The following is a 20,548-nucleotide window of genomic DNA, read 5'->3' as shown; positions in this document are numbered from 1 at the left end:
GGAGACAATAGAGGCCGGCAGCACGCATGCTCCCGCCCCCGGCCCCCCCGGCCCGCCGCCCTTAACCCCTGCGCTGCTGCCCGGGGCCTCGGCACCGGCACCGGGGCCGCCCCCGAGCCCCCCGGTGCCGCCGCCGCGCCCCCCCCCGGGGCTGCCCCGAGCCCCCCCCCCCAGCCCCGCGGGGCTCCGGGCCCGGCCGCTGCGGGCAGCGCCAGCCCCGCCCGCCGGGCCCCGAGGGGAGGCCGAGGCCCTGCGGGGGGCACCGGGGGCTGCGGGCGCCGCCGTCGCCTCGGGGCGCGGCACCGGGGCTGGGGGCTCGGTGTGCGGGGGGGGGGGGTACGGGATTGAACTACAACTCCCAGCAGCCCCCTCTCCCCCGGTACCGGGGGCTGGGGGAGGACTACATTTCCCAGCAGCCCCCTCTCCCCCGGCACCGGGAGCTGTGCGTGCGGCGGGGTAAAACTACATTTCCCGGCAGCCCCCGCCGCCGAGGCTCCTCCCCCTCGCCGCCTCGCCCCGCCCCGCCCCGGGGCCGGCGTCGGGGCGTTGCCGGGGCGGCGCAAGATGGCGGCGCGCTGGAGCAGCGAGAATGTGGTGGTGGAGTTCCGCGACGCCCAGGTGCGGGCCGCGCCGCCCGCCCGGCTCCTCGCGGCACCGCCGGGCTCCCGGCCGTGGGGCGGGGCTGGGGGGGGCGGGCCTTGGCAGAGGGGGGTCAGGCTGGGGGGGGCGCGGTTTGGGGGCGGTTTTGGGGTCGTTTGGGGGGTTTTTGGTAAAAAGCCTGCGGGGGGGGCTCCCGAGGCCCCTCGGGCCGCAGCGGTCGCCGTGCTCGTGGCACGCTCCGAAGGCACGGGCGCACAGCAAACACCGAGCGTGGTGGGCGCAGGCCAGCCCCCCGGTGCGTCTCTGTTAGTTTTGGTTAGGGCGCAGCCAGGCCAGCTTCTCTTCCCTTTCCGTCTGTTTTCCAAATACACAAAGCCCGACGCGCGGGTGAGCTTCTCTGCAAGCTCCCGGCTTAGACACAGGCAGAAATAGTAGATACCGTAATGGAACTGTTGAATATTTCTATTACTCTTCCAGATTATGGGGAAGATGCCTTAATTCACGAGGCACTTTATTTCCACTCTCAATTAGATCTCTGAAACATCTATTTTTTCCCAACTGTTGGCAGGCCTCGTAAAGACGTTACCTCTTCCCACACATCTTTCTTCGTTTTTCCTCCGAGACCATTACAGCCGCTTTGCTGGCTGCTGGTGAGCGTGGCTCGATTAGCAGGAAAAGCGGGTTAGATTTTTAAATAGCAAAAGGGTCAGCATTTATTTTTGAAGTTGCTGCTTGCAGTAGAGCTCCCTTCAGATTTTGCTTACACGCCTTTTTAGGAGCTATTCTGAGAAACAGGTTTTTGCTTTTTTTTTTTTTTTAAGGCATTGCCAGTTGCTTCACAGAGCTGAGCCTGGCGGGTGAACTCTGAACTACTTCAGCAGGAAACCCAGAAAAATAAAAAATAGGTCTGGAAAATCATCTTCTTGTTCGTCCTCGTGTTCCAGAGCAATGTCAGCTCTGTGTTCACCAGGTGCGTTGGGTCCTGCGCGTCACATCCAGCCTGCCCTCCGTAAGCTAACACAGCTTTCCAGCTCTGTACTCGGAAAGCTTTATATCGGTCTTGTGTTCCTCCTGGAAGAAGTTCTGAAAGCAGTCGTGTCTGTTGGTGAGGATTTGCTCTCGGGAAACTGAGATCCGAAGGCGCTTACTCCTAGATCACGGATTCAAATTGCATCTGGCTCGGAGAGACGTGCCTCATGATTTGATTGCTTATTCATAATGACTTGCGGAGGGGGAAAGAACAGGTGGTTGAGCCTCTTCTGCAGCGCTGCCTTTCAGTCTCACTGGTGTATACCTTAGCAGGGAGGTTAACCACTGGTATTTTGGTCGTTTCGGCTTACTCTGGTGCTTTCCAGAGCTCTTCTGACCTGCCTGTTCTCTCCTGTGAAACCAGAGAGCTTCAGCATCCAGGGCTGCTAGGCTGCTGCTTTCAGACTAACCTTATTTATGTATTTTGGCTTGAGCTTTTTTTAGGAGTCTACGTGAAAGATTTTTGCAGATAGGGAACCCGAGATTGAGAAATGGAAACACCTCAGCTGTTACGCTCCTGTACCAGGCTCGAGCTCTGCCTGTAGGCCGTGCCGTCTCCAACATCCCAACCCCAAAACCAAGATAACTCAAAGAGTGGACAGCTGCTACATTTATCGCTGTATGTGTCTGCAAAACCAGCTGCCAACCATTTGTAGCAGATATTTGTAGAAGATATTTTCTGGGCTGTGGGCTCAGAGCTGGTTTTCAGATGTGTGGTGTTCGTAACGTGCTTATTGGGATAATTGGTGCTCCTAAACAGCAACTCCAGCTAGTCTGATTGTTTTAGGATAAAGACTCTTTTCAGGTTGGTTTGTTCTGTTTCAGCTTCCCCCTTCTGGAAGGCTGTGCTGTGAAGACTGATGTACCGACATAGACGGCGCGTTAAATGCATCTGACAGCTGCTGAGGGTTTTTTTTTCCCTGTTGCCTAGATGAGAGACTGTAACATTGTAGGGAAGATCTTGCCATAAAATCACTTAATTTGTGACCCAACAGAGTAGCAGCCTGCCACGTGAAGGTTTTTACTTCGATATAATTAGTCATTACGTTTTCTGATGCTCAGTGTCTGGAAAAACAGTTTATCAGCGTTCGTTATTAAAAACGATTCTTAAAGATTTATGAGATCCTGGTGCCAATGCCAGAAAAATAAACTTGTACGTGAAGTTATCAATCACTTTAAATTGACTGCTGTTCTTCTACCTTGGGGAAAGATGGCCAAAGCTGTGTGAAATACGTCGGCTGACGAGCTCTCCATCACATGAGCAGGCTTCCGGTAATGGCTGTAGTGATCCTCATTTTAATTCATCTCGAGCAAAATGTGCATCATCGGGGAAACTTCCTTCTGCTTGATTTTTTTTTGTATAGATTTAATAACGCACGTTGTTTTGCAAGGTGATGTGAAATCTAGGAAGCTGGGATTATTTCTTTACCATTTAGAGATTTAAAAACTGGCTCTTTATTTGAAGTATTAGCTTTAGGATTAGGAAGACCTTGCCAGAAGACTAGATTTGCTGCCTAGGAGAAAGCAAGGAAAGCAGAAATCGTGAAGCTCAGCTTGGTGGGGTGCAGGTACAAGCTCTTCTCCCCGTGGACCTCGGGTCTGCAGGAGGGACAAGCCCCCGGTGCTGCTGCCTTTCCCTTGGCTGGGGCACCTGCGAGCAGGGGGTGAGTTCTCCCTCCTGCACTTGAGGACAGGCAATGTTCAGAATGGTTGAAAAAAAATTGTTCGATTCTGTCAAATCTGGTTGAAATGGAACGGGATTGCCGTGCAGGCTCTCTGATTTTAGTGCTGCTTCCAAGTAGCAGCTGTGGGACATCCTGAAGTCTTGCTGGATCCGTGCTGAGAGTACTTAGTGGAATCGCGAACAGCAGCAGAGACACGCGAAGCCTTCAGATAGGCGGCTTTGAAGATGACAGCAGTGAGGTTGAAGAATGTGGGGCATATTCTGCTTCTGTGCTGCCAACGCTAAAAACTGCCTTGAAGTCGTATCTATGTTTATGGGACGAACTGTGCAGCTTTTCAAGTCAAATTTCCCTTTGTTCTCTGGGCAAGTAAACGAGATCGTCGTCTAATTCCGTTCTGAACGAAGAGGGGGGAGACAATGTTCAGTCTTTGGCACTTAAGTTATCTCAGCCTCCTACACGAGGAGTAAATTCTGATGCCTCTTAGCCATCTCCTGTTTGGAGACCAGCCACGTACAAATGGCTGCACTTTTATCTCCCGGTGCCTATATAATTAAATCTGGCCCTGCAATGGAAGAGAGAGAGGCTGAGAAAGCTCCTGAGCAGGAGCAGGGGCTGATTAATAAGGATTATTAGAGATTGCTGATTGAGCGGCAGCAGCTGTGATTGCCATAGCAGGGAGAACGGAGCAAGGTCTCGGTGCTCATCATGGTGTTTGCCACATCTTGACTTCGTTTTACTTTAAAAAAAATAAAATGATGTTTTCTCTATGCTATCCTGCATCCCCAAATCAACTGCTACACCGTCACCCCGCTGATCCTGTAAGGGGTGTTCCTTCTGCCGTCCCTGAGCTATCAGCTTTGACTCTTACCGTAGCAGTTCGTGCCTTGAAGATGAGCTTGCGGGTTTTCCTGAGCTCCTCCCCAGAGCTGTGTGTCTGACTGAGAGGCTGACCTGACAGCGATAATTTAGTCTTGTTCTCTGTTTCTCTTTAACAGGCAACTGCTATGTCAGTGGACTGCCTGGGACAGCACGCGGTACTCTCAGGGTGAGTGTGACAGTCCCCGTTAGAAATGTGTGCCAGGCACTTCCCCAAGCCAGATCAGCAACCTTCAGGCTGACCTCAGCTCAAGGGCTGACGAATTGTTTCGGAAAGGTGCAGCTGAGTTCTGTTCGAGGCTTCGTGAAGAGGATCTGGGTCGCGTTTCCGATGGGACGCGGAGTTTAAAGCCAGCACCAACAGCAAAATAAAACACTGCTGTGACTTCCCTGATGTGTTTCCCTGAATCTGCTTGTGGGAGGTGGAGCACCCGAAAGTACTGCTTGGGTTCTGCTTGAAATATGGATTAAGTCATTTGCTCGAGATGAAATATGCCCCAGAGATCCCCGTGGTGTGCTTGGTCAGAGGAGCCAAGCTCTCTGACCTGTTCCTGTGTTGGCTCAGCGTGGGATGATCCTCACCAAGAGCCAAACGTCTCCTGCTGTGGTTTCTCAGGGCTTGTTTCCTACCCTCTGCTCTCCCATTTCCCTTTATCGTTGCCACCCCCACCCACGAGGTGTTAGCAGAGCCGATCTGACAGCGGTGTGTTCCTGTGCGTGCTAGGCTTTGCCTCGTCCGTCTCTGTACCTTTGACAAGCCAGCTGTGGGACTTCCAGGGGGCCGTAAGGGGGACGCCGAGGCACTGTGCTGGGTTTGCTGCTGAGGACGCGCATGGCTCTGCCCTCAGCAGCTCCAGTCACGGAGCCCTTTCACTAACACGGTTCTGCAGGAGGTGCTGTGAACTCCGAGCTCCTGGCAGGGCTTGGCATTGGGGAGCCACTTCCAGGGCAAGTCTTGGACTGCTCAGCAGGAGCCTGCCCAGCTGCCACCGTCCTGTGCCCGGTTACCGCACTGATTTGGATGCTCCTTTCCATTTCAGGCACAGCTTTGGTTGCTCTTGGAGGAAAAGGGTGGCTGGGCACAACTTGGAGGCCTTCTTGCTTCCATGCAAAGCCCTGCGCAGGAGCAGCCGGCTCAGCAGCTGGTTTGGGTCTGACTCGATGCCTGTTCTTGTACCTGCACAGCTCCCAGTGTATTTGGGCCAGAAGCGAGCTGAGGGCAGGCTGCTATTCAGCATCGGGTCCAGCTGCTTTTCAGGCTTCTCCAGCAGCTGCTCAGCATTCGCCTCCTTTCTTTTTAAAGCTGTGGAAGAGCCTCAGAGGCTTCAGCGTCTTCAGAGCTGGTAGCCCTGAGGGCTTTGGTTTGGAAAGGCAGCAAAGGTGCTCTCTGTGCTCTTTCTCTTGGGAAAACTCGCAGTGCTGAGAGCAGCTGTGTGCTTGCTGTGCGGCTGACATACGTGGCGCTGATGTGGTTAATTATGTATGGCTCCCTACATTTTGGTGCTGGTCTTCCATTAGAGCTCAGCTGCCTTACAATTATTTCTGGGTGGTTTATCTTGCTCCGAAGATGAATCACGCTGGAGGGAACGATACCTCACCTAGCTCTGCGGGGAGCCGGCCAGGTCCAGCAGGATGTATGAGCTCAGCTGCAGCATCATGCGAACGTCTCGCTGCTGCAAATAGGGTTAGCTCAGGTCAGTAATGCAGTCAGGTCAGTGCAGTGTCGTGTCCACCCACGTTAACGAGCTGCTGCAGCTGAGCTGGCTCTGCACGGCTCTGCTCGTACCGTCTGCAGAACCAAGCCCCCAAACCGTGTGGTGTGAAAACCCTCAGCCGCCTTTGTCAGGGCACCGCTTCCCAGTGCTTCCTTCCGTGTCCCAGTTATTTGGGGCTTTCTGTGGTCTGAGCTGCCCACTGCATTTGCAGATTCTGTCTAATTTCCATGTCTTGATTTTTAATTTTTACTAAATGTACTCCTTTTGGAATTATGTGGTCAAACCTAGCGTTCTCAGGAAGGTATTTTCACAAGGCTCGTTAAAAGCTTCCCTTGGCGTTCTGGTCACCAGGCTGTAAGTTCCCTGTGAGCTTGGGGCTTGGAGATAAGGAGCGTGTGATGCAGCCTTTTTGTATCTCTGCCTTGCAGCCGCCGTTTCCTCTACATAGTCAACCTGGATGCCCCGAACGAGGGTCACCGCAAGATCTCCCGACAGAGCAAGTGGGACATCGGGGCGGTGCAGTGGAACCCCCACGACAGCTGCGCCTACTACTTTGCGGCTTCGGTAAGTTCACTCGTTTAAAAGCTGTAGCTCGTGCTCTTCCCCGGGCTTTCATGGGTGAGACTCTGCACTGGGAAGGCTGTGTGGGGCTGGCACGGGCGTGCTTCTGCAGGTCACGTAGCAAGAGGAAGCCTAATTCTGATTTGCTGCCAGCGAGGTGAGGCGCTGGGCTTGGCGGTTCTCAGTTATTGGACGGTAAGTGTTGAACCTAGTTTTGCTTCCTCGTCTTCTGTAAAGCACCTTGCCAGATAAATCAGGCATCCGGCCGGTCCTTTTCTGGAAGGAAGGGGGATGTTCTGTTTCTGACCTCCATTCTGTTATGAGATCTGCCAGTTATTGAATTTCTTGCTCTGTGCTGTTTTGTTTTCGCCTCCCTGCCTTCCTGGTGGGATGTGGTGCACCAGGCAGTCCATAAATAGCCCAAGTCAAAACTGGCTCACCGCTGTAACAACCTGGGCTGGCAGATGGGCAGGCACCAGGTCAGCAAGGAGTTCTTATTTCGTGTGTGGAGAAGTAAATCAGCTGGTCTGAAGAAGCAGTAGTGCAAACGGTGTTTAAAAACGGCTGGTCTAGTGGCCATCTGAGACTTGGGCGCAGCCTGTAGCTCTTTACTCAGCCTGTCGTGCTCTGTAGCTCGTTCGTTCACCCAGCGTGCTGAGCTCCCGCCAGCAGCAGCCTGTGCTGCAGCACTGTGGTTGACAGCTACTGGCACTAGCTGGGCACAGACCTTTCTATTCTTCGCAGACACCTTTGCTGTTGCGTCCTGAAATAGGTGGGGTGGGCAGGTTTCGTCTATTGTTTTGAGAAAACACTTAGTTGAACATGATTTCCAGGGATTTTTTGTTCCTTTTGCCTCCAGGACTGGCTACAACTGGCATTAAAGGTGGCCCGAAAAGGGGACCAGTGGTGCCAGTTACAGCCTTTGCCAGTTTGTTCTCTGACATTCCCTGACCCTCAGTCTTTCTCGTCCCAGCTCTGGTGCATGAATGATGTCTTAAAGGTCCCTGCCTGTTCATAGAAGCCTTCAGCAGCCATCCTTCCGTTCAGCTAGTCGTAGGTGGCATCAAACCTCGCTGCTCCTGTTTGTAGATGAAGATGCTAAGATGTAGTTGCTGCTGCACATCAGGCGAGGGATCCCCAAGATGGGATCAGGCAGGTTCCCCAGTTTGGGTCAGGAACGCCTCCCCAGCAGCTGTCTCCCAGTTAGCTGGCGTTCCGGTGCCGATGCAGCATGGCCCTGCCCGAGGACTGGCATTTAGCCTGTCCTGTTTGGAAGGGGAAACCGGGCTTGTGCTGTGTGCTTGGGTCTGCCTTCCAGGTCAGGTCTGGATGTGCTTGTGCAGGGCCATGCCTAGGGGGGCGAAGTTATATCGGGAAGGCCAAATTAGCTGGGATTCATCACGGTAAAGATGCACTTGGCTCCCTTTGGACTCAAGCTGGCTGTTGATCCTCCATGAACCTCTGCCGAGGTCATCGTATGGACCCAGCTGATGTGCACCACGCAAGTCTTGTAGACAGTCCCGAGGGTCCTTACCCCTCTGCATCCCCGTTAGGAGGCTTCCATCCTGCTTGCAAAAAGCTTTTCCAATTGACTTCCAATTGACTGGAAGCGGTGCAGGCAGAGGGGGAGCCTGTCCTTGTGCTTGGATAAGGGCGTCTCGTTGTTTTGGCTTCTTTCCAGAAGAGCTGAAACACGTCCTCTTGCTGTGCTCGGCCGTGTCAGCCCTCTGGCTCGAGCGCACTTCTGGGGACTCCTGAGCTGTTGTTTAGAAATGCCATTGTTTTCCATGCTAGATCCTCCTGTTACTCTTGTTGTGTGGTCACAAATGCTTGAGCAAGAGGGTGATGAAATCACTGGAAGTTTGTGCTATTTCTTATCATCAGAAGCACTTTTTTGAAAGCGCTTTTATAAAAAATGTGCTTCTGGTGGGAGGAGCTGTCGTTCTGCCACACCTGGTGCTACAGGCAGCGCTTTCCACGTGAGATGCCCCACTAAAAGCCTGAGGAACTTCTGGTGATACTTATCTTGTAGCATCGACCTTGGAGTCCTGGACAAATCCTGTTGGGTAATTTCACTCTCCTCTCTTAAGTCTTTCTGTCAGTGAGAAACACACAAGGAGTTTTCCTTGCCCCAAGCTCTTGCGCAGCCCTGCTGTGAGCTGTTAGAGAGATGCCATATATTATTGCTGAGCTGGGAGGAGGCCTTCCATTTCAGGGAAGGCTGGAGTGTTTTATCCGTTTGCAAGTTCAAATTCTTATGAAGCAGCTTTGGGGTAGGAAAAAAAAGGCCACAGATTGTAAGATTTGTCTGGTCTCTATTATCTTTATCCTCGTCTGCATGTATGCTTGAAAATGAGGGGCTAGTGAAGATCAAATTTTGAAGAGCTATTATTTTGATTTTTGCAAAACCAACGTGAATTTCCAGCCAGGGCTCAAGACCCACAGTGCTTGGTGCTATTTATGCACCACAAAAGGCGATTCAGCCTGGGCCAGCTCTAATCTTTCAGGGGCAGGAAGTAAATTTTGGTTGAGGCAGAACGTGAACTTAAAGTACAACAGCTAGTTTCAAATAAGTGTGTGTGTGTGGCTGGGTTTGGGGGAGGATTTATTCCTGGAATGAGTGAAGAAGCCCTAAATAACATTGCCATTGATTCATCTGGTTTGCTCCTGTGGTTTACAGTTAGTGATAAGCACTTAAAGGTTTTTTTTCTGGGCTGGCAACAATGGAAGTACCCTTGAGGAGGTGACCCTGAAGCCGTCAGACTGTGCTGGTCTCATTTTGCAGTGGCCCTGACTATCGCAGAAGGGAATTGAGGGAATGTTGAGGAGGACCAGTGGTGATCCATCATCTCCCTCACTGAGAACTCTGGTTGTGAACACGAACAGACTGGCAGGGTATTCCTGCGGAGAGAATTTGGCTGCCTGCAGTTACAGCTGCTTGTTAGGACATACAAGTTCTGAGAACATCATTTCATGGAAACGTTTTGCAATGTGATTTTTCTCCTGTTCTTGTTTATCTCCGATTTTAAGTGGATGTAATTAAAGCGTAGGCTTTTGAGTCCTTGCAGCCTGTAGGTTCATCTTTGTTCTCCTGCTCTGGGCAAGGACTCTGCTACTCACAGTGGGACTGATTGGTAACAGATTATTCAAAGGGAAAGGAACCTGGTCCTGGCACATGGCTTCCTGCCCTGTCTTGTTTGCCTGCCATTGTCTTCTTTCTTCCTTTTAATTTCAGAGCAACCAGCGAGTTGACCTGTATAAGTGGAAGGAAGGTAACGGGGAAGTTTGCACATCCTTGCAAGGACACACACGTGTGATCAGGTGCGAAACAAGTGGTGCTGTGAACTGCTGGGTGGTAAACAAAGAGCTGTTTCATTGAAGGTGAATGTTTCGGTCCTGATCCTATGCAGGTTCTACTCTGAGCCTGTTTTTACTTGCTGTTTGCCCTTCTGCCTTGCCTTCCCATCTGGAGAAGATGTCAGATGTGAAGTGGCTCCCCCAGAATATCCACATAGCCCTTGATGGCTTTTGTGTCATTGCCTTAGGCTGCTGTCCTTGTAATAAACAGGACCGTCAGCAGGGAAACAGATAGCGGCAGCACGTTTATTAAATTGAATCTCAGCCATGTTTCTGTGGGATAGAGCTGAATTAAAGCAGGTAATCCCAAAGATGAAGTTCACGGTGGGTTAGTGGTGCATGGAAGATCTCTGCCTGCAGTTCCAGGGGTGTGCTTTAGCGCTGGGCTGGAAATGCAGGTGAAACAGTGTTTTTTACTCCAGCTCCTGACTATGAAAAGTAATCGCAGCAAATTGAGATGGCAGTTGTTTGGGCTGCCTGGAGGCTCTTTGTGTCCCAGGTGCACCTGGTGAGCCCAACAGGAAGGCATTCCAGAACGAAGGGTTGATGCCAAGAATGTGTGGTACTCGCAGTGTGCCTGTTCCTGTGGGGGAAAGAGCACGCGCATGTGACAGCTATAAAGCTCAGGGCTAGGGGGATGTTTCACTGGAATTTACCCAGAAGTATTGCATTGCTTCTTGGAATTTACTTAGAGAAATGATTAAGATCTTGTTTTTTACTTAAAAAGTTTCAGTAGATGTCTTGGAGTAGCCATGAATTTGTCAAAGAAATGTACTGGGGGCTTGCTAACTGCTAATTATCGAATAATTGTTGATGCTGACTGCTTTTCTCTGCTTTCCTACTCTGACTTTTCATTTGCAGTGACTTGGACTGGGCGGTGTTTGAGCCAGACCTGCTGGTCACCAGTTCCGTTGACACGTACATCTACATCTGGGACATCAAGTAAGAACCAGCATGTCTCTGCACTGCAGGGAAATCGCTGGGCTCGTTTCCATAATTAGCAGCTTGCAGGGCAAAGCACGCACTGAAGGGTGCTGCTTTTCAGCTTTGCTTACAAAGGGCTCCATCCACTTCCCGTGATCTTGAAGGCGGCTTCTGGTCCCTTGCTTTCAAGCCAGTTCAGAGTCAGTGAAGGGACGCAGGTATAGTTAAGTCACAGTCATGCTCCTGAGTGGGGAAAAAATACCTACTGCCTTCTGTCCCTAGCTACTTCAGAGCTTTCCTTGGAAGCTTTTCCTAGAACCCATGGGTGTTCCTCAAGATTTCTTTTCCCCTTTAGCTGAGTGAGTGAGCACCATTTCATGATCCTGCAGTCATTTTCCTCTAAATTCAGTGACTGTAGCTGACTCTCCCTCAGTGGTGTGAAGACTGGCAGCACTGTTCAGGAACCTTTTCCAGTTCATGACTTCCCTGGATTCCTGGTGCTTTCTATCATGAGTAATTTCACAGTAGCAGATCTGTCCAAAACCGCCAACGTTAAAGCCCCACATTTTATACCTGAGAAGCAGGGAGCTGGCACTGGGGCTCCTGGGTCCTCGTGCTGGCTGTACAGCAACTCTTTATGACCCCTGGCAAGTCACTTTGTTCCTCTCTGCCTCCCTTGCTCAGTTATAATAGAAGGATAATTATATAACCCCACTGCACCAGGGTACCCTGAGGCTTGTTTAGCTCCTACGAAGCACTTAGATCCTTGGTTAAATGGTGCTTGAGAACGGCAATATATTATTAATGTGTAATTAAAAGACAGAGAGACAATAACTGCTGGTTGTGTTTTCCTGTGATACTATCTTAGTGCCAAGCAAAAAAAAAAAAAAAGTCTCTGAAGGTTGTGGCAGGAGCCCTGCTTTAACTCTGCTGTGCCCTTCCACCATTTTGTGTCTGTGTGTATCACCCATCCAAAAATGCTTGCTTAGTCTCTGACTAACGCCTGCATCCTGCATGTACTGACTGGCAAGGTCTGAGTGTCCAAGGGCAGTGAGTTCTGGGGGCTGCTGGCCTCCAGCAAGAGAACATCCTGGTGAAGCCTCTAACGAAGCTCTAGGGAAGTAATCCTGCAGTAAGAGGAGCTGGAAGTTCCCCACTTCATTTTTCCTACAAAATAACTTTCTGAGTAGACAGAAATTCTTGGTGGGAGAGATGCTGTTCATTCCAGAAAATACTTTGCTTTTCAGCTAACCTGAAAAGCTGAAGACGCTATTCCTTGTTTCCACTGGCGTTTTTTTCCTGAAGGGGCAGGTGACTTCCTGAGGAGCAATGTCAAGGGTTGAATTACTGCCTTGATTCATGTCCTAGCTGCTGCGAGCTGTCGTGGTGCCACGCTGGCTTGTACCACCGCAGAAATTGGTCTGTAGAGTCTGTGTAGCTGGGTTTACATCCTGTTAATGTTGTTGTTGTATCCTGGACGTGAAGCCTTTGCTCTGAAGTCACTGCTCCATCTGCCTTGAATCAGGGTCTGCAAAGGCTCGACAAACACATCCATGGCTTTTGTTGATTTTTTTCCACAGCTGTTTGTTCCTTTCAGTTCTCCTGGGAAAGGCGGTTTTGTTGCTTCCTTAACAACTTAAGTGAGCCCAGTGTTTCCTCTGCCTGCCCGGTAGCAACATGCCACCCAGTGCACGTGTTTCCCTTCCCTCGCGTCCCCTCCAGCTCCATCCTAGGTCCTAAATTTATTGCTGCATTTTGTGGCAATAATGGCTGCTGTCCTCCAGCTCGTTACTTCTTGATTATTCCATTTAATGAGGCATATTTGAGTTTTAGATTTACAATTTAAGTGAGCAGGAGGCGCGTTAACTCCCAAGAGGCAGCAATCGAATCAGTCCTGGCACAGTGAGGAGCTCCCTGGGGCGGCTGGGCCTGCTGGGCTGGGCCCTGGGTGCTCACATTCACCACGTTGTGTTTCAGAGACACCAGGAAGCCTACGGTCTCGCTCTCTGCAGTCGGTAAGTATGCTGTGTGTATGTGATATAGTCATGTTTAATATATAAAGTCAGTGTTGTGCGCCCCTGCTGTCCTTCCTTTCTTCCTTCGTGCTCTGAGGCTGAACGTGGCGGAGTACCGAAGTGCCACCACATGTGATTGTCCCATGCAGCAGCAGCCTGAGAGGCTTTGGTTCACAGCTCCTTTTGGAGGAGCAGAATGCAGAAGGGATGTGAGTGAGGATGGAGAGGAAGAGTTCCCTTGTGCTGCTGATTTTTAGGAGAGGGTGAATAGTAACAAAAGGAGCTTCTGTGCTCCTTTGCCTGCCAGCCAGCCAGCTGGAGTTGGGGGCTCATGGCATAGAAATGGGAGGAAAAATGAGTTCACTGGGGTGGGTTAAAATGTGGAGTGAGAAGACTGGTAGAACGAAGGGGCTGGGGCCTTCAGCAGGCTCCCTGCTGATGAGTTAGCCACAGGTTCTTGTCTCAGCAATTAGTGAGCCTCCCCTAAGCTGTTTCTGGTGTTGCTTCTCAAAGTCTCCCACAACTTACCTGCCTTGCAGTGGGTGCCCCAGCTGCAGCTCCAGCCCTTGGAGGCTCCCAGGCTGTGCCTGGGCTGGCCGTCCTGAACATTGTGGGCACTTGTGCCTTCTGGATGTGAACAGCTTCCACCCTGCTTAACCACCCTGCCATGCTGCTTGTCCTCTGCGTGCTGCTTGTCTGCGATGTCTCCGTGTCCTGTTGTGTTCGGCTGAACCAGCTGAGAACCTCGACTGCGCTCCAGGCAGTGGTGGTGACTGCCGACTGCCCAGCCCCCCCCCCTTGAGGGGCTGGGAGCTTTACCAGGCTGTGTTGTGCTTCCCTGGAGCACCTTCAGCGTGCTGGGAGCTGCAGCGATGACACGAAAACCCTTTCTGCGGGCTGCACCTGCTCTGGAAAGGCGCTTGTCATGGCTGTTGGCAGCGCTGCCTGTATCACCGCCTGCCGGCAGGTGCTGCGTGTCAGTCCCGGCCGGTTCGTGCAGGAGGAGGGTGAAGTGCAGATGAGGAGCAAAACGTGTCCTTTTCCTGAGTTACTCTTCCCAGCACTGCAGCAGTCCTCATAGCACGCGTCTCGTGTTCTGCTGCTCAGTTCAGCTCTGTAGGCTGCACATCTGCAGCCTCTCCTTCCCTCCCAGCTGGTAAGCCTCTCCGCCACAGTGCTACAAAAACCTTGCAGAATTGGAGAGAAGCAGCAAAAGCCGTACGGAATTGGAGACGCAGCGTTCTGTTCCGGTGCCTGGGGTGCGGTTCCACAGGTCAGCTGAGCCAGCCCAGTAGCCAGCTCCCCAGAGTCTCCCTCCTCCCGTGCCTGGTTCTGTTTCGTGCTGGGCCAGACGTTTGTGTACCCTTCAGTGAGTGGATCAGCTCAATCAACACAGCCTGTTTGCAGCCCTTTTCCCCCAGGCTAGCTTTTTGCCAGACTGGGAGGGTGAATCTGTTCCCCGTGCAGCAGGAGGTAGGTAATGAAGGCATAGCAGCAGGCTGTGAGATCCATTTAGCTTTCTCGTGAACCTCACCGTTTTGATGGCGTAAAATGTTTTGAAAATACTTACAGAGTAAGGGTGAACAGAACACACGTTTCTCTTCCAATGTCTGAACAGTCCACACTGACCGAAGCCTAATTTTGTTTCATATCAGAAACAAGCAGCCCACGTCTGGGTTAGGCCCTTGATTGAGTCCCTCGTGATACCTGGACCACCCAGTTTCTGTACAATGCCACTGATATCTTTGACTTTTGGTGTATTTTGACAGTTTCTGAGGTGGGCCTTTTGATCCACTTGGTGTGCTTACCTGCAGCTGGCCAGCCTCGTGGTCCACCTGCACCATAGTCTTCTCCCACACCTCTATGTTAATAACAGATGAAGGGCACTGGTGTCCTGTATTGCATCAGACAGCACAGAGGGTGTTGAGGAAACGAATTCGTCTGTGGGCACTGGGAAGCAGCTTGAATGAAAACAGAAGGGATTTGGGAGGGGGGTGATGAACCTGCAGTTCTTGTATGGAAGAAGTTTGTTCCATCTGAGCTAATGGACACGGATATTTTAATCCAGTGCAACCTGTGGCACGACAGCACACAACTGGAACATGCTTTGAGGTCTTCAGAGGACAAATATTAAGCTGAGAAATCAGGACTTACTCACTTTCAGCCAGCCTTCATGCTGGCTACTGGGATATCTTTCCTCTGAAGGACTTTCTTGTGCCAAGAGCATCCCTAAGGACAGGTGAGGAGTGTGCTGTGCCACTTGTTAATTGCTTGTTTTGACCTGCTCTGTTTGTGCTGCAGCTGGAGCTTCCCAGGTCAAATGGAACAAGAAGAATGCCAACTGTTTAGCAACAAGCCACGATGGAGATGTCCGAATATGGGACAAAAGGGTGAGTTGAGGGTCTCTTGAGCCACCTGTGCATATTCCCACCTCCCTGATGCAGATGCCCCTCTGGTCACAGATAAATACCAAGAAAAAAAATACTGCTTTATCCCCAATCTCTTTTGTGGGCTCATCTAGGGAAAACTTAGAGGGAAACCGGAGACACTTGGGAGCCCAGGAGACTGAGGAGAGCGTGTAGATAACCACCTTCCCCAAAAAACTCTGCCCATTTACGCTTTGCTGCTGATCTCAGAGTACTTAACTGTTTTACTGAGCATAAAAGTGTGGTGCTGGGTTGCACTCGGTCGCTGTGGAGCTTGCCACACCTTTCACAGCACTTTTCCTTCAACTGCTTCTGCTGAGCTAATGCCTTTCCCTGGGAGGAGGGTGTTCTACCTCTTGCCCTTGTTAAAGTGTCTCTTTTTATGCCAAAGAACTAGACCAAATTTCAGAAGTCCCGTGCTGAGAATGAAAATGTCTCCTTCCAGAAACCCAGCACTGCAGTGGAATACTTAGCAGCTCATCTCTCGAAAATCCATGGCCTGGATTGGCATCCTGACAATGAGTACACGCTGGCCACTTCCAGCCAGGACAACTCTGTGCGGGTAAGTGCTGCCTCTGGGACTCCTGCCTGGGAGGTGTCAGGGTGGAGGAGCACGTCCCTGCTGCTGCTTTGAGAAGTGCTTGCCACTGGCAAGATCTGAGTCCTTATTTTTTGGTTTCTGGCAGCCTGTGTGCGTTGAGCCAGGGACACACTTATGGAATAGACACAGAAGTCACTGCAGGATGGGTGCACGTATGCTTGCCTTAGTTTAACGTGGCTGCGGTGGTTTGGGCAGTACTGAAGCTGAAAAAAATGCCTCTGCCTGTCGCTTGCCAGAAGAGCCTTCTACCCAAAATGTGGTGTTGCCAGCCTCAAGCTGATCACAGCAGCTTGGTGTGAGATGTGCTCCAGCCCCCGGGGTTCCCAAACTCACGTCAGCTTGGGTTATCAGCATGCCTGCAAGCATTGCTATGCAGAGCCTTTCACTTGGGGAGGTGAGGGAGGAATAGTGTGCCTGGTACGTCAGCCAAATGGAATCCATTCACATTTAGCTAAGCTCCGAGGTGAATGCAATTGACGTGTATTCTAGCAAAGCAAAAGGTTAGGTTCTTCATTACGAAATTAGCAGTAACAGCAGGGTGGGCCTGCCTCCAGTCTGGACTGGCACATTGGCTAGGAGCCTGCGGGGTACCTTGTAGCTCTGAAAGCCCAAGCAGGCTGCCTGTCTCCCTGCTCTAATTACTCCAGCTCTGATCACTCTGAGCGTGACCCCAAGTCACTCGTTGTCTAAGAGCTGCTGCCAGATGCTGATAGCTTGATATTCATCCTGTGGGGCCATCTCTGCTGTTAATGGATGGGGTTACTAATGATGCTGTGGGCACCCTGGCATGTTTCTCACTCTGTTCTGTCTGCGAGCCACATGGAAAACTGCAGCTTAAAAGTACGGCCAGCTGACCCGTGCCTTTGCTTGTCTTTCTGTGGTTTTTTTTTTTGAAGTTCTGGGATTACCGTCAGCCTCGGAAATACCTCAATATCCTTCCCTGCCAGGTTCCCGTCTGGAAGGCAAGATACACGGTGAGTGAGAAACACCCACCAGCCCCACTTGTGCTGTGAGAGCGAATGCATGAAGGCCCATTAAATAAAGAGCTGCTGAAGGGCTTCTCAATGCTTCTTTTGGAGGTTAAGTTGATTTTAAAATCCCTCATGGTGCTTAAAAGGCCAGGAAAAGCAACATCTGCAGTGGGGGTACCTGGGAGAAGGAATTGCTGGCGGTGTGAGATCCCCAGTCTTTGGCATCATCCTCCTGGGGATAAAACCCAGGTGTGGGTGGTTGGCTCTGCGAGCAAGGAGGCTCAGAAAGCAGCTGCTGCCCTCGCTGTCCTGTTTCTGCATTCAAGTCCAGCACTGGTACCTGCAGCACAGAGCAGTGCAGCAGTCTTCTGCCCTCTCTGAGGGCTTCCCCTGCTCCCAGAATCTTTAAGTGTGCCACAGTGGGCTCTTACAGCATGTCAGATCCAAGAGCTGTGGCCTTATACAGCAAGCAGCCAGTTGCATGACGCTAAGACTCTTACCATCAGTTATATTTGTTCTCTTCCCTGGACATCTGGGTATGCCCTGAAGCCAGTGCTGTGCCCTGGGGCTTTGGTCCCCTTTCCCCATCCCCTAGTGGGGCTGTGGGAGTGGGTTACAGCGTGCCTCTGGGCATCGTGGCCCTGAGCAGCTGCCAGGGCTCGGTCCCTAGGAGGCAGTTATTGCAGTTCTTGGCAAACTGCAGTAAGGATCCCATGTGAAAAGTCAGTGGTGAAACCCCTGCGGCCTCACAGCTGAGAAGTCAGGGAGAAGCAGAAAGAAATGGCATATCTTAAGGGGGCTGCAGTTAATATCTCTGAGCTTATTATATCTTTTCCCTTGTAAAATGCTGGTTTTGCACAACAGCCTCTTGCCTTCCAACCTCTCCTGATTTAGGCCTGTTTCTGTTTAGTGCTGAGTTCCTTTAAAAACAATTTGTTCTTGTTAATGGCAAAAAGGAAGAATTACAGGGCATGCTGACAGCATGGGAGCCTAACTCCCCAAGGTTAACAGGAGGGTGTTTCTCTCTCAAGCCTTTCAGCAACGGGCTGGTGACAGTGATGGTCCCGCAGCTCCGGCGAGAGAACAGTCTGCTTCTCTGGAATGTCTTTGACTTGAACACGCCTGTGCATACTTTCGTGGGGCACGATGACGTGGTGCTGGAGTTTCAGTGGAGGAAACAGAAAGAAGGTGAGTCCAGGGCCAGGTGTGTCTCCCACGGGCTGCTGCCGCTGTCTTTCTGTGGGTGCAGAGGCCAGGCTGCTGGCTGCGATGCTCATGCTGTCATCTTTTGACTCCTGCCTTTCCTTGAAGCAGCTTCTACTTGCCTTCCAGCCCCTGCCTGCCATCTCCCCCACGTCACAGCTGTTCTGTACTTATTTTATGGCAGCGGCCACAGAAGTATTTCCCTGTTGTTTCCATGCTAACGAAGCAAACCCACTGAATGCCGAGTGGGTCAGCGGTGACTCTTAATTGCTTCCTCTCCCCTGCGAGTCTGTTTTAAATGGATCTTTCAGAAGAAGTTGTACCAACTATTAGATGGGTGTACGGTGCAGGGACCCTCCCCCTGCTCAGAGCTGCAGGCACCCAGTTAACCCCTCGCATCGCTGCCCAGAGCACAGCCTCCAGTGTATCCCAGCCCCAGAACTGGTGCACCCAGCACTCACCTTATCTGTGGTGCGCTGGCAGTGGCAGGGGAAGGAGAGCGTGGGATGGGGAGGCTGCTGTCAGAGTTGAATCCTGACTAAATTTTCCAGTGTAGGCAGCTAAATATAGGAAATTCCATATTAGAGGTTGGATAATGACACAGAGCACAGCTTTGTTTCCAGAACCTCAGCTGCCATCGACAGAACGAGCACGCCTGGCTTTGGTGCTGCTTTGCGGCGCTGTGTAAAAGCGCACAGATGATGGGAGAGTCCAGATCAGCGAGGATGCTGGCTCAAAGTTGAGCCGGGAGTTGGTTTCTCCTCTGCACTGTGAGTGAATGGGACTCCTGTGCTAGTTCTCCGGGATGTTCAGTACTGTAAACTCCTGCCCTTGGAGCCTGTGCACCCACCAGCTGCAGTCTAAGACAGCTTGTCTGTGAACAATCGAGCAGACCTGAGCCACAGTTGCGCTCTTAGCTGAGTTCGTAGATACATATCCAAGGCTTGAAGTCATCCCCATCTCAAGCAACATTAATCAATCACGCAAGCATTCCTAGTCTGCTTCAGTGCAGGCAACCAAGATAGCTCAGCTCTCCTTCCACTCCTTCCACACAATCTTTTGTGCTGAATTTAGACAGCCCCCGTGCCTCAGTAGAGGGGCGTAGGAAGCAGCTGTGCAGTAGCAAATTCTTAAACACAGCAGCTGTTTGACAAGGGAAACCTAAACTGTATCACAAGGCCTAAACGTGGACATAAATAAGTCTGGATACCTTTATCTGCTGATAGATAGTATGTGGCTAGATGTATTTTGTTACAACTTGAACTTGTCTGGGCATTATCTGAGTCTTTCAGAAGGAAAAGGAGGAAGGATAGAACCAGCTGCTGTAGCTTAGAAATGTTTCGAAAACATCTGCATTGAGATATTTTAGTTCATCACCTGTTTCAACTTTGCAGTTCTCATAAAAATAAATCCATTTCTCAACTACATTATTTCTTCTGGTTAAATAAGCGTTGTTGTTGATCTTGTTCATTCCTAGTTCGAAAACTGGTATCACATTCATTATATTCTGTCTGTAAATTATGCCCTGTTTTGAGCTGTGGTAACTGGTGCAGGAGGGATAAAGGCTGATGAGCCTGGGTCAGTTCAAGGCAGGATAGGACTCAGAGTTCTGCTTTTGTTTAGTGCCTTATCCATAGAATCCTCCCTGCTGGCTTCCTTGTGTCTGTTTACACTAAAAGCAGTGCTGCGATGGGCTCTGCTTTCAGCTGGGTCTATAAGTTTCTGTCCTTTTTAGGTTCTAAAGACTACCAGCTCGTTACGTGGTCCCGCGATCAGACTCTGCGGATGTGGCGGATTGACTCTCAGCTGCAGAGGGTACGTAAACACTTGCACTCTTAAACCGGAGGCAGTTTTCTTAGAGGCTGTGTTCACCTCCCTTTCCTTGCACTCCCAGTCACTCCTCTGGTGTCCTAGAGCTGCAGATGCAGAGCAGCCAGCTGCCACTTTACTTCCCCCTGTAGCTCCAGCCCAGGTGTGGCCAGAAACATCCCCAGGCAGACCTGTGCTGAGGTCTCTGTTCGTGCCGAGGCACTTTGTCATCTAACAGTAAGCATACAAGATATTTAGGGAAGGTGGAGATCAGTTACTACCTGTGTTGCCTCTGGAGATGCTGCCTCTACGGCTGCCAGACGAGGCTCTTTTCATGGCATTCTAGGTATCAGGTAAATGTAGGGATTGTGCCTTCTGCTTCCTCTCGTGTTTCCATTGCCTCTTAGCCTGGTGCAGGCAGTGTGAGTCCTGTTGTTCTGCTGCCTGGCGGCAGTTGCAGAGTGCTGATGCAATTACTAGGACAGCTCTGCTGCGTCAGACCAGAGGTTCACATGGCCATGATGGCCCATATTGCTCCCTCTGTCTCATCTTCAGCTGTGGATGTCTTGGAAGAGGATAAGAAAGAGGCAAGTATGGAGTGACATTTCTCACATGCCCTCCTAGGCTCCTGTAGTTTACAGCTTAAGAGGCTTACCAAGCTTGACCATCTTTGTATCTAATAGAGCTCGATGGACTCCACTTCCCTTGATTTGTTCCGTCTTTTCTTGGACCTGTGTACATTTCTGTCATCCTAAACGTCCCATGATGAGGAGTTT

The 20,548-nt window shown here is 51.2% G+C and overlaps 1 protein-coding gene across 9 annotated transcripts in view; it reads left to right on the top strand.

Annotated features, from left to right (window-relative positions):
• The first annotated feature begins 376 nt into the window (after positions 1 to 376).
• WDR59 (WD repeat domain 59) overlaps positions 377 to 20,548 on the top strand; it is a 48,387-nt gene continuing 28,215 nt past the window's right edge. The window contains exons 1-12 of one of the 9 annotated variants that reach the window (XM_067004728.1): positions 377 to 618; positions 2,455 to 2,901; positions 4,310 to 4,359; positions 6,334 to 6,469; positions 9,702 to 9,787; positions 10,685 to 10,765; positions 12,725 to 12,762; positions 15,064 to 15,152; positions 15,634 to 15,750; positions 16,686 to 16,763; positions 17,792 to 17,948; positions 19,699 to 19,778. In XM_067004728.1, the coding sequence (XP_066860829.1) occupies positions 2,887 to 2,901; positions 4,310 to 4,359; positions 6,334 to 6,469; positions 9,702 to 9,787; positions 10,685 to 10,765; positions 12,725 to 12,762; positions 15,064 to 15,152; positions 15,634 to 15,750; positions 16,686 to 16,763; positions 17,792 to 17,948; positions 19,699 to 19,778 (927 nt within the window). In that variant the 5' untranslated portion in view covers positions 377 to 618; positions 2,455 to 2,886. Of the gene's footprint in view, positions 619 to 1,421; positions 1,571 to 1,730; positions 2,249 to 2,454; positions 2,902 to 4,309; positions 4,360 to 6,333; positions 6,470 to 9,701; positions 9,788 to 10,684; positions 10,766 to 12,724; positions 12,763 to 15,063; positions 15,153 to 15,633; positions 15,751 to 16,685; positions 16,764 to 17,791; positions 17,949 to 19,698; positions 19,779 to 20,548 lie in introns of those variants that run through there. The other 8 variants (XM_067004729.1, XM_048078622.2, XM_067004727.1 and 5 more) reach the window with 8 other exon arrangements.

Source organism: Anser cygnoides, chromosome 12 (assembly GCF_040182565.1).
Source record: "Anser cygnoides isolate HZ-2024a breed goose chromosome 12, Taihu_goose_T2T_genome, whole genome shotgun sequence".
NCBI lineage: Eukaryota > Metazoa > Chordata > Aves > Anseriformes > Anatidae > Anser > Anser cygnoides.
Note: the sequence above shows the minus strand (reverse complement) of the source record. Positions and strands in the feature narration are given on the sequence as shown.